General features: G+C 38.9%; 1 protein-coding gene across 4 annotated transcripts in view; it reads right to left on the bottom strand.

Annotated features, from left to right (window-relative positions):
* GLMN (glomulin, FKBP associated protein) overlaps positions 1–13,457 on the bottom strand; it is a 39,148-nt gene that overhangs the window by 20,222 nt on the left and 5,469 nt on the right. For all 4 annotated transcript variants that reach the window (XR_006273897.1, XR_006273898.1, XM_038414444.2 and 1 more), the window contains exons 4-11: positions 12,147–12,266; positions 11,096–11,204; positions 9,152–9,398; positions 8,519–8,621; positions 6,644–6,831; positions 6,056–6,109; positions 4,985–5,015; positions 4,587–4,676 (exon numbers count right to left, since the gene is read on the bottom strand). Coding sequence is in view for 2 of the 4 variants with exons in the window: in XM_038414444.2 (XP_038270372.1) it covers positions 4,587–4,676; positions 4,985–5,015; positions 6,056–6,109; positions 6,644–6,831; positions 8,519–8,621; positions 9,152–9,398; positions 11,096–11,204; positions 12,147–12,266 (942 nt within the window). In the remaining 2 variants the exon portion in view is untranslated. The remainder of the gene's footprint in view (positions 1–4,586; positions 4,677–4,984; positions 5,016–6,055; positions 6,110–6,643; positions 6,832–8,518; positions 8,622–9,151; positions 9,399–11,095; positions 11,205–12,146; positions 12,267–13,457) is intronic.

The raw sequence follows: 13,457 nt of genomic DNA, 5'->3' as shown, positions 1-13,457 counted from the left end.
TGTTGCATAGAGCTGACTAAATTCTCGTCAAATCATGAACATAAAATCAAAACATGTTTTTATAAAAAGGAAAAGCTAGGAAATTCAGAGCTGTTAGACTGTCTTAAAGACAGAATACTATACACACTGGTGTTGAAGGGGTCTCAGGCTGCAAGTAAGAAAAACAAGTGATAAAAGCTGTATAAGGCACAGAGAAGTGAATTAAGGACAGAATAGTAGAGTGGAGGACTCAACCTCAGATTTTTTGCTGGGTCTGGGATTGCCATGAAACTATATCAAATGTCAAAAGAATCACTCTATGTTTTGACAAAGTGGTATCAGTTTTCCCTTACATAGGGAAAATTTTCCTGCTTTCCTACACCACATGGGAGCATTATAAGGATTACTTAGAATATCATACATTTTCTGTAGGGCTGTCGATTAATCGCAGTTCACGTCACACTCTCAAACAATAAATACCAATTGAAATGTATTAAATATTTTGGATGTTTTTCTACGTTTTCATATATATTGTATTCTGTGTTGTAATTGAAATCAAAATATATTATTTTTTATTATAAATATTTGCACTGTAAAAATTATACACAAAAGAAATAGTATTTTTCAATTCACCTCATACAAGTACTGTAGTGCAAGCTCTTTGTCTTGAAAGTGCAACTTACAAATGTAGAATTTTTTTTGTTAGATAACTGCACTCAAAAACAGAACAATGTACAACTTGAGAGCCTACAAGTCCACTCAGTCCTACTTGTTCTTCAGCCAATCGCTAGACAAACAAGTTCGTTTACATTAACAGGAGATAATGCTGTCCTCTTCTTATTTAAAATGTCACTAAAAAGTGAGAACAGGCATTTGCACAGCACTTTTGTAGTCAGCATTGCAAGATATTTACTTGCCAGATATGTTAAACATTTGTATGTCCCTTCATGCTTCGGCCACTATTCCAGAAGTCATGCTTCTATGCTTATGATGCTCATTAAAAAGCGTGTTAATTAAATTTGTGACTGGACTCCCTTGGGGGAGAATTGTATGTCCCCTGCTTTTTTATCTGCATTCTGCCATATATTTCATGTTACAGCAGTCTCGGATGAGGACCCAGCACATGTTGTTCATTTTAAGAACACTTTCACTGCAGATTTGACAAAACGCAAAGAAGGTTCCAATGTAAGATTTTTAAAGATAGCTACAGCAGTGGTTCTCAAACTATGGCCGCCGTTTGTTCAGGGAAAGCTCCTGGTGGGCTGGGCTGGTTTGTTTACCTGCCACATCTGCAGGTTCGGCCGATAGCGGCTCCCACTGGCCGCGGTTCGCCGCTCCAGGCCAATGGGGGCTGCGGAAAGCGGCGCGGGCAGAGGGATGTGCTGGCCACCCTTCCTGCAGCCCCTACTGTTTGTGAGTACTAATGAGAAATAAATAACTGAAATGACTGAAAATACTGAAACTTAAAAGTAAGCAAAATAGCAGATAGGTATGGCCGGCATCTGTGGATGAACTAAAACTGGGAACCAACCAAGTGAGCAGTTAACCATATTTTAAAAGTATTTTGAAACTTGAAATACTGTATAATTGAGTAAACATCAAGTATAGTTTCTGAATTTAATAGAGATTTATTACTAGCCCTGCAAGTAAAATCTATCAGGAATATATTTCAAGTTTATATTTATATTTAGAAATTATTAAATGGGTCTGAGCCAATATAGATTTGTGAAAGGTAGATCATATCAGAAATTCTTAGACTCATAGACTTTAAGGCCAGAAAGGACCATCATGATCATCTACTCTAATCTCCTGCATATTGCAGGCCACAGGACCTCACCCACCCACTCCTGTAATAGATCCCTAACCTCTGGCGGAGTTATTGAAGTTCTCAAATCATGATTTAAAGACTTCAAGTTACGAACAATCCACTATTTACACTAGTTTAAACCTGCAAGTTGACCCATGCCCTCTGTTGCAGAGGGGAAGGCGAAAAACTCCCAAGGTCTCTGCCAATCTTATCCAGGGGAAAATTCCTTCCCAGTGCCAAATACGGTAATCAGTTAGACCCTGAGCATGTGAACAAGACCCACTAGCCAGACACCTAAGAAAGAATTCTCTGTATTAAGTCAGCCCTCCCTATCTGGTGTCCCATCAGCAGCCATAGGAAATATATGCTGCTAGCAGTCACAGATTGGCTACATGCCATTGCAGACAGTCTCCTCACACCATCCCCTCCATAAATTTATCAAGCTCAACTCCTGAAGCCAGTTAGGTTTTTGGTCCCCACTGCTTCCCTATTCCAGAACTTCACTCCTCCGATGATCAGAAACCTTCATCTAATTTCAAGCCTAAACTTGTTAATGGCCAGTTTATATCCATTTGTTCTTGTGTCCACATTCTTAGTGGATGTTGATAAGGAGTAGAATGAGACAGAGCTTTATAATGGGAATGGACTGATATCTAGTATTGATTTACACAAAGCTATATAAAAATCACTAAATTTACCATGGATACTAAAATAGAGCAAGTGGTCAAGACTTCATGGATGAACTATTCTGAAAATATTCTTGATAGATTAGGCTTAGAAGCAGAGTATGAAATTTAAAAAGTATAAGGTGGTGCATTTGCAAAGAAACAACAATGAAACTAGGAATAGTTTAAATGTCATTGAATTAACTATCCTGGTCAGTAGAAAAAGCATGCATGTATTAATAGACCTTACGCTGAAATTCTCAGTCCAGTGTGCAACAAATGCGAAGGAGGACAACTGAATATTGGTTTTATGACAAAGTTCCTCCTCTACCTTGGTGGGTCTTGCGCTTATTGGCGGAGTTGCTCGCCTCGGAGATTCACGGCAGCCCTCAGTTTGACCATTTTCGTGAACCGACAGTCCAGGTCAACTCCTCCTGTGTCTGATCAGGAGTTGGGAGGCTTGGCGGGAACCTGGGCCCACCCTCTACTCCGGGTTCCAGCCCAGGGCCCTGTGGAATGCAGCTGTCTAGAGTGACTCCTGGAACAGCTGTGCAACAGCTACAACTCCCTGGGCTATTTCCCCATGGCCTCCTCCCAACACCTTCTTTATCCTCACCATAGGACCTTCCTCCTCGTATCTGATAATGCTTGTACTCCTCAGCCATCCAGCAGTACGCATTCTCACTCTCAGCTCCTAGTGCCTCTTGCTCCCAGCTCCTCACACACGCACCACAAACTGAAGTGAGCTCCTTTTTAAATCCAGGTGCCCTGAATAGCCTGCCTTAATTGATTCTAGCAGCTTCTTGATTGGCTGCAGGTGTTCTAATCAGCCTGTCTGTCTTGTTTCCAGAAAGTTCCTGATTGTTCTGGAACCTTCCCTGTTACCTTACCCTGGGAAAAGGGACCTACTTAACCTGGGGCTAATGAATCTGCCTTCTATCACTCTCCTGTAGCCATCTGGCCCGACCCTGTCACAGTTTCTATCAACACAAATATAACCTCTAATATTGTGTGCTCTCACTTTGGTTAGACTAAATCTGGTATAATTTTAGTTATACTTTAACATGTATTTGTAAAATATGATGTAGGTAAAAATGCAACCAATGGGACTTAGGTTCCTATTTATGAGGAGAGTGACAGTTGAGATTATTTCACAAGAGAGAAGACTTAAGAAATGGTAATGTTGTATTTAAACTGGCCACGGATTATTTTAACATAAAAGAGTGACATATCCGAAATTGAGTGAATCTACTGAACTATGGGTCTCTGGTTTTACACTGAAGGGAACACATTTTATTTAGAGGGTAGCGAACTGGTGGAATGGCCTTCTTGCACTCTTCTGGTATAAAATTGTTTTTTAAATTTTAAAAAACTTTAAGTTAAATGTTTAAAAAGCTCCACTATATAGGAAGGCATCAAAGAATTCTAGACACAAGGGTACCGTCTCGCTTCCAATCCTTCACAAACTTACAGCAAATTAAGATGCAGAAATCTGAATTCATCACCGAAATTTTATATATAAAAATGACACTACACATTTGCATTAACAATGTTCACCCTGCTATCTGGGATGAGACTTTTACTAAGCTAGGAACAAAGGAGTCCCCTTTTGTTGCAAGTGTGGAGGGAAGAGAACAGATGAAGCAGTTTCATACGCCCAGTTTTTCCCCCCTTTGGTGGGTGAAAGTTGTTGTTTAACTCTTCTTTTCCCTTCCTCTTCCCCAGCCTGCTTCCTCATGCTGCATAATGTGTGTAGGGGAGGGTTCCTATTTATGAGGAGAATGACAGTTGAGACAGGGACATGAGAGTCACATGTTGCACCTGAATCCAATCTCTGGGGCTCGTCTTGCCCACCACAATTGCCACTGGATGGCAATGGGATATGGGGATGCTGTTTGGTGGTGAAAGAAAGGGGGTGATAAACTTTGCTTCCCAGGTGAGTAATCATTGCAGGCTCCCTGTTCCAGTTAACAATTCTTAATAGCAACACACTGGATGGTTTAAAAATCAATTAAGTTTTTGAGTGAGGCAATCCTTTTATTCTCCAAGTTCTTCTCTCTCAACCCACCCAGGGAACATCTAGACATGACATGGCATTTTAAGTAAAAATACTTGTTTACATTGCATCCTAATACCTGAGGTGCTGTAATGAAGCCTTTGAATTCCAAATACTGGTGGTGAAGGCTATTATCTCCCATTCTCAATAAACAGTTTCCAAGCAGGTCCTACAAGCAATAAAAAAATAAATTTTAAAGGCAACGTAACTTTGCACTTGAACAGTACTTTAATCCAAGATCCTCCAACCACTTCACAAACTAAGGTCGCAATCCTGCAAACATTTATGCATGTATTTAAGATTTATTCATATGCAACGTGCTTTCAGGACTGGGGCTTATCTGATTAAGTCTCAATAACTCTAAAATTATAGTATGCAATATTATCCTCATCTTTTACAGACAAGGGAAATTAAGGTTGTACCATAACATAGATTACAAAGAATATTCATTATTTGATTTTAAAAAAAGAAACTTACAAGTCCTTTAGTTAATACAGATTCTTCTGTCCTACAAGAAATTAAGAAAATCATCAGTTTCAAAGTATGAATTCAAAAATGTTTTGTTGATGTTTAAGAATTAACTAAGTAGTACAGGATCTATCTAAAAAGAAGCTCAGCTACCAACAGTTCCTATTCTGCTTCCTGTCATCATTCCTTCAGCTGAATTATTTAACTATACTAAACAGAAGAGTTTGTAGATTTGACTCTTTCTGAGATCAAGAGCTGATACTTCCATTCTATTTTTATGAGCGTTCAAAGGAAAGACCTCAAGTCCCTCAGACGCCATGATATTAAAAGGAAGAAAATGGTACTTTCCCTACTGCAGAACTCTGCAAACTTTTTCTAAACATGAACAGAAGACAGTGAATCCTAATCTAAAAAGACTGAAAAGTTTAGGCCAATTTGTAGCAAGGCACAGTGGAGTGTTCATCTTAATTGGTGATAACCTGTGAAACACTCATGCTTGTAGAGTAGTACTTGGACTTATCCTTTGTAGACTGTAGACAATAAAGGGGCAAATGACTACAACACTTGAGTAAGTCTGGTGTTCTATTTATTGGGGGCCATGATACAGATGAAGATAGCATACTATCATAGGCTAGAGTCAAATATTTCCATGGCAACCTCACTTCATTCTCAACTGTGTAATTTAGTTCAGAAGTACTACTAAATATTCAAATTCAGAAAATTGGAATATTTAAAGTGTTCTTAGTTTGGGTTTCCATAAATAAATAAAACACAGTTGTGAAACGAATACAGTAAAACATATTGAAAAATGTAAGAGCATATCACATAGAAGTATTGTGTTTGGGACAACTTTTTACAACTCTTTGGCGGGAAGGGGCATCATCTTGTGCTGAGCCATACCATATTAATAATCAGTTTCAAAAGAGTTTTCCCCTGCAATTTGAATCGTAAATTCAAAGTCTGATTTCATAAATTATTACCACTACCACTACCAGATCAGAAAGCAACTGTGGGACAATTAAGCCAGACAAACAAGAAACAAATCCAGTATTCGAAACTCCAAATTTTGTATGATCTTACCTTTTCAATAGGACCTCAATATGTGTCATGTTGCACTGCAGAAGATATGATGGACTAAAACAGAAAAATTATTTATAAATATAATTGCAGAGACCACACTGCCTACATGTTGATATATAAATAGTCTCTGTGGAACTATATATAGGAATAGTAACTATTTCATAAAATTAAAAGTAATTTTAGGCTGAATGGATACTTTCAAAATAGATGTGTGCTAAAAATCAGGATGTCCCCCCTCAACTCTCCCACACTTGTTTATCACCACACTAAGGTTTCAATTCTGCAAACACTTAGATGCTTAATTTTAAACATATAAGTAGTCCATGGCTCCTTATGTGAGACTACTTATGTCTAAAATTAAGCACGCACGTAAGTTTCTGCAGAATTGGGGCCTAAAAGAGAAAACACCTCTGCACACATACCGTTTATTACATGACAGTTGCCCTGACATGAATGTTAATGTAACACAAAGGCTTACACAATAATTAGTGATTAGTATTAAAAGGTTTTCTTCTGCTCCTGATAATGTCTTTAAAGAACCTCAACAAATGAGCCACTATTAATAAATGGATGGAAAATAGGTCTTACCTAAAGACCATTGGAAAACAATCAATACCAAAATACTGAACATACACCAGATATGATAGACATGCCAAAGAATCTGCAGAATGCTTTCCATCTACATCCAAAAAATCCTGATTATCCCAGTTCTGATTTCTGCTTCCATGGTGTAAAAACAATGTTGGTAATAATTCTCTTATATCCAATAATATGCCCTGTTTATTTAAAAAAAAAAAAAAGTTAATTCCATATAGCCGCTTTATAAAAGGAAATACAGATATTAAGTTTTAAATTAGGATTCACATTTTAGAGTAAAATCTCTACCTACCATATGTACAATCATTCCTGAAACTATTTTTTGAAATTATGTGTATAGTTACAGACATCAAAACTACATTTAAGGAAATTATTAAGGTGGCAAAGTCAAGCACTCAAATGTTAGGAAGTGCCTGAATTGACATTGCCTGTGCAATCTTAATTTGGCCACCTTGTGTGTATACACTATGACACAGTATTTAATTACATGATCACAAACTCTTTTTCCCCCACAAACCTTTGCCTCACTTAGTGCACAGAATGGATGATGCTCACATAATGACCAGCTATGCTGTATTTTGTTTTATCTTCATTGTTCAAAGTGCAATCCCAGACATTATTTGCCACACAGTATTCAAACCCTGCTCTGAAGACAGTTATTAATTTCCTTACGGGCTAACAGGAAATAGTCCATTGAGACTCAGTTATTTAGGATCTACACAAAGGGCAATCTCTCCTAATCAGGGTTGGAGACACGGGTTGTATGATCTAATAAGATGGCACTGCAATTATTTACCCTGTAGATTAGCTTCCTGAAATTTCAGTTCATAGTAGAGCCCTGGGCGGGACTATTTTTAATCCCACTCCCGTCAGACCCCGCAATACCCACTCCTATCCACTCCCGCTGTTATGGCAGAGGGTCCTGCGGAACCCCTGGGATCCTGGTCCCACTGCAGGGCTCTAGTTGATAGACCCCAATTAAAGATATCACTTATGCATGCGTTTAAGAACAACTGAAGTCACTGGGACTGAAGCACATGTTTAACGTTAGGTTTGTGCTTAAGTGGGCATCCTGAATAGAAAATACTCTTAGATTTTTAAAGTGCAGCCCTACCCAATGACATCAATTATTATAAAAAGGAAAGGGCTATAGTAAGTAGGGGGACAAACTCAGTTCTTTTAAAAAGCCAAACACAGAATTGTACTAGTTTTGGTTACGTAGGGACCTCACCTCATTATCTCCTTTTAGAAGTCCTGATAGATTCGTACATCTATGGGGATGGGGCCAGCTGCAGAAGAGCAAAGGCTGCTGATAATTCAGAGAGCTGCAGCCCAAAGAGATGTAACATGAGGGCTGAATTTGGTCCATTAAATGCTAGTCATTTATTGCATAACATTCACAGATTTTTTACTTTCAAAGCCAAGTTTTGTTGACTACAGGGATCTGATATTGTTCCAAGTCTTTACCTTCATCAACACTACCCTACAGAATCTCATAAACCATCTGACTAACTAAATCAGGAAGCCAACTGATTATAGCAAATACTGAATTGTAGGTTTCAGAATAGCAGCCGTATTAGTCTGTATTCGCAAAAAGAAAAGGAGTACTTGTGGCACCTTAGAGACTAACAAATTTATCTGAGCATAACCTTTCGTGAGCTACAGCTCACTTCATCGGATGCATCCGATGCAGTGAGCTGTAGCTCACGAAAGCTTATGCTCAGATAAATTTGTTAGTCTGTAAGGTGCCACAAATACTCCTTTTCTTTTTACTGAATTGTAGTGACTGATTTTGTAAGTCAATACAATTCTTTATTCTTCAATAATTATTCAATATAATTCTTTAAGTGCTTTAACTGCACTTACTAGAATTTCAGCTGCAAAATGCCTTAAGGGATCTTCTTCAATGTCTTCATGCAGCTGATCAAGCTGTGCTATTAATAAGGGGTATTTCAAGCTTTTCAAACAACTGAAACAAAAGATGTCTATAATTAGAACCTTTTAACAAAAACCACTACCAAAACCAACAATACAGAATATAATGACATTGTCTCCAGGGGGTCTGAAACTGTTATACCCCTTACCCCTGCTGCTGCTCATGATGGATTGAATGGGGAGTCTCCAATCTCAGGGACTGACTCCGTTCCTGTTTTTCATCCCTATTCTCTCATGGCTGGGGGCACTGCTTGGATCCTGATGCCTCCAAAGAGGGATGTCCCTCATCCTGGTGCAAATGCAAGGAAGGAGTAGGGGCCATTGGCTGGGCTTCCCACTCCTTATACAAGTACTTTTCTACCACCTGCCAGCCAGGAGGGGAATGAGCGTTGCCCTTCCTCTCATAGTTCGCATAAATGGAAGGGTTTGCTTTTTTTTAAAAACACATTAAACAGTTTATTTGATAAACTATAAAATATCAACAGGGTATTCTACTGCTGGTGCATGAAATTTTGATTGCTCATTTCATTACACATGCATTTTAAGCAGAAATAAGATACTCACAATTTTAGTAATTCTTCTTTGAGCTCTTTGTCATCATTTTCTGTTGAGCTTTCCATATTTTTAACAACTTCATCCACAAAAGGTTTAGCAAAATCCACTACTGCATTGCAACACTGGCAGAGGCCAAGTTTATCTTCTCGTATTTGTTCTTTTGTGTAAGGTACAGGCAGGAGAGAGAGCTGATTTAAAATGGTAGACAAAGATAAACCCACTGAGTATGACTTCTTGCTATGAAGTTTCAATAGAACTGAAATAAAAAGAAAGTGTTGTTAAACATCTAGTTATCTACTATTTCCCCCCACAAGTGATGTTACAGAGGTGGAACATCTTAATTTCTTCTCATTTATAACACAAAAGCTCTTGCCTGCTGTAGCAGATTCAGGGTTTGAGAAAAAGCAAAGAATAAGATCTGTATTGAGTTAGGTGACTGTATTGAACAGCCTTTGGTTTAAAAAAAAAATAAAAATCAAACCTGCAATACTATGAACAAGCGCAGAGACAACAGGATTCGACACCTGTTAGTTTTGGGATGTTATAACTACCAGCACCATAGGGTTGAGTATTGCAAAGATATATCACAACAGCATCCCATGCATTTTAATATACAACAAATCCTGCCTCTGTAAAGTGGACATAAATATTGAAAATTTCTCTCTTATATCACTGGCCCAAAGGGGAAAACCCTTCCTGGCCCTGAAAACATCTGTACTACCGAAGTGTTTCTAACCGTGGCAGAACAAGAGACTATACTAAATGTTTGCTGAAATCTGGCCCTTTTGCACCTCATCAGGACTGTTCTAATCAGTGTAGCACTGGGCCTAAAATCAGTGTGCCAGAATTAGCTCCTTTACAGACTCCTCCCTCATCTCAGCTGCACTTAGTGACACTGGGTGCAGCTGAGAAGCTAGACTCTTAAGACTCACAGACTCTTAACAGAAGACATTGTTCTAATTACCAAATCGTTCCCCTTAAATTCCAACATAATTTTAGCAGCCTGTATCTCGTGAACCATTAAGGTTAGGCTTGGTCTACACTTAAAACTTATGCCAGTTTAGCTATATTGGGCAGGGGTGTGAAAAAACCACATGCTAGTGACAAAGCTATGCTGACAAAATCTCCAGTGTAGACCTCCAGAAGAGTAGTTCTGTTGGCATATTTAAGCCATTCAGGGAGGCAGTATTCCCATACCAGCACAAAAACTCCTTCTGTTGGTATATGCTGTGTCTACAGGGGACATTCATTTGAAAGAAATATTGATTTTAAGCTCTAGTGGGTCTCAGGACAGCAGCCACTAATATCGTACCAGAACTGAAATGAAAAGAGAACAAGTGAATAAAAAAAATATTAGATTGATGAGATTTTCAAATCAGATATATTTTAACTTGTGCAGGCTAAAATGCAATGCTTTATATCACTAGAAAAACTACATTCACAGCTAGTGTTTTCAGTGGAGAGTGGTGTTACATTCTGTCCTCCAAGCTCACAGGTATTTTTTTAAGCAAAAATGCAGTTTGTGACTTTCACTGATATGCAGGAATTGGTTAACTTTCAATACCTATAAAGGGCAAGTGAATAAAAGGCATAGATGCAGATGACTGTTTCAGGAGAAGGAGGATGGCAACCCACAGAAAGTAAAATATTTTTAGTACAAGCAATGATTGAGTATTGCATTTCAGCAGATACCCATTTGAAATATTCTGCATTTAAACCATTAATTGTGTCCTCAGGCATTCTTATAACAGGTCTCAATAAGTACTGAAATTATATTTCATGTGCTCCCCCAGAACACTAGGTGTTCTACAGCACTACTTTAAATACAAGTAATAAAACATCAGATTACAAATGTTCCAAATCTTTTTCAACAGCAACTAAATGAATGCACTAAACTGGAGTAGGAAAGCTATTTTGTTTAAGCGTACAATCAGATAGGAAAGTGCTCATTACCTGTCTGCAGAGGTTGAAGCAAGAGCAGAATAGTTTGGGATATCTGCTCCCCAGAGGTCTGCTCAATCTGCTCAAGTAAACCCAATAAAAGTTCCTTTGGATTACATAGCTGCAAGAAAGAATCAGCCACTGTACTGTTAAAGTAATACATTAAGTACCTTTACAATAATAAATGTACTTCCAAACTGTAACACAGTTTTCGCATGGGCAATGACAGAAGATGCAACACATCCAGGACATTATTGTTACAAAATACCAAAACCTAAAAACCAAAAAAGCTCATGCTTTCTTTAAAATAGCAGTTTTCAACATTTTTGAGCTGAGTTCCCCCTTTGAGTTACAATTTTTGGATGTGCCCCTGCAATACCTGCTCTTTCTTCCTCGGGGTTTCAGGGTGTGGGAATGAGTGTGCCTCGGTCTCTGGGGGCGGAGCCAGTGCTGGGCATGAAGGTGTTGACATTGACTTGGTGGCCTGCTGAGCGGAGTCAGGGGATGGAGGCAGTGCTTCCTCTCTGAACCCCCCAGCGTGGGGCTGGCCCGAACTCCCCTAAACATTCCTTTGCACCCCTCTAAGGGGGCACGCCCTACAGTTTGAAAACTTCTGCTTTAAAACAAGCATTTAGATTGAAGCCACATGTAAGGATATTTAGATTGCTATGGCCAAATAACATTTAATTCTCCTTTGGTAGGAGATCACTTTAACTGGTAGAGGTAAAAGAAAAAGTTCAGCATGTACCCTACTGCTTGAATTAAATTCAAAATGATACATTTTCACAAAATCTTATACATCACTTGTCTGCCTATGCTCTTCCACATTTATATTGTTGTCAAGGGTTCAACAAGACACAACAAATATCAGGACTTTAATATCATTAATCATCATCCAGTCCAGGATGGAAAATCCATTATTCAATTCAAGGAAGTTTTCTGGTTAAAGTAAAGATTTACAGAACAAACATTGTAACATTAAGAGACTTAAATAAAGTACTGTAATTGTATAATAATTATATGAGATTCGCCTTTATTAAGACTACATGGTTCAACAACATACCTGCACCAGCTGATCTAGTATTTTCAGACAATGTTCTCTCTTCTCATCTTCCTGCTTATAACTCAAAATGGATCTAACAAGAGGACAAACAAGATTCCAGCCCATACTCTTGACAATAACCTGTAAATCAGATTTACAGAGAAAACAGGCCAAAATTTAGTGGATTTAAAATACAATCCTATATGAATACATATATACGTCAAAAAGAGTCAATAGATTATGGATGACAAACAGATGAATGATGGAGGACATCAAGAAGGCTGAGGCGTTTAATGCCTAGTTTACTTCAGGTTTCAGAGTACTTCAGTCTTCATTAAAAAAGTTAACTGTGACCGGATGCTTAACACAATTAATATTAATAAGGGGAAAGGAACACAAGTCAGAATAGGTAAAGAACAGGTTAAACAATTTTTAGATATGTTAAATGTATTCAAGTTGGCAGGGCCTGATGAAAATGATCCTAGGGTACTTAAGGAACTAGCTGAAGCAATCTCAGCAATTAGCAATTATCTTCGAGAATTCATGAAGGATGGGTGAGGTCTCAGACAACTAGGGAAGGGCAAACAAGGTATTTATCTTTAAAAAAAGGGAACAAAGAGGACCCATGGAATTATAAACCAGTATTAATTTCGATACTTGGTAAAATCCTAGAACAAATTATTAAACAATTAATTTGTAAGCACCTAGAGGTCAATAAAGTAGCAAGTAATTTGTTCTTGACTGATCCATATCATGCCAAATCAACCTAATTTCCTTCTTTGACAGGGTTACTGGAATAATGGATGGGGGAAAGGCGTAGATGTGACATATCTTGATTTTAGTTCAGCTTATGACACATTCCCACATGACAATCTCATAAGTAAGGTCTCATAAGTAAGGTTGCAAGTCTGTCATGGAAGTCACAGGACCTCCATGACTTCTGCAGCCGGCAGGTGTGACTGACCCCAGGGCCAACTGCACTGGCCCACCCCAGGGCCAGCTGCACTGCTCCCTCCCCCACACCAACAGCAGTGGTCCCAGGCCGCCCATGCCAGCAGTGGCGGTGGCTGGGCCGTCCCCCTGCCAGCAGCGGCGGTGGGTGCCCCAGAGCCCCACCCCACTCAGTACCAGTGGGTGCCCCGGAGCCTCCCCCCCCAGAGGAGCAGCTGTGCCCCCTGGAGCAGCTGTGCCCCAGAACACCAAAGATTTAGTCAGGGTATGTAGTACAAATCATGAACTGGTCACGGGGCCAGGAATTTTTCTTTATTGCCCGTGACCTGTCCATGACTTTTACTAAAAAATACCCATGACTAAATCTTAACCTTACTCATA

The sequence above is a fragment of the Dermochelys coriacea genome, chromosome 8 (genome assembly GCF_009764565.3).
Source record: "Dermochelys coriacea isolate rDerCor1 chromosome 8, rDerCor1.pri.v4, whole genome shotgun sequence".
Taxonomy (NCBI): Eukaryota; Metazoa; Chordata; order Testudines; family Dermochelyidae; genus Dermochelys; species Dermochelys coriacea.
This window is presented reverse-complemented; position numbering and strand designations above follow the sequence as displayed.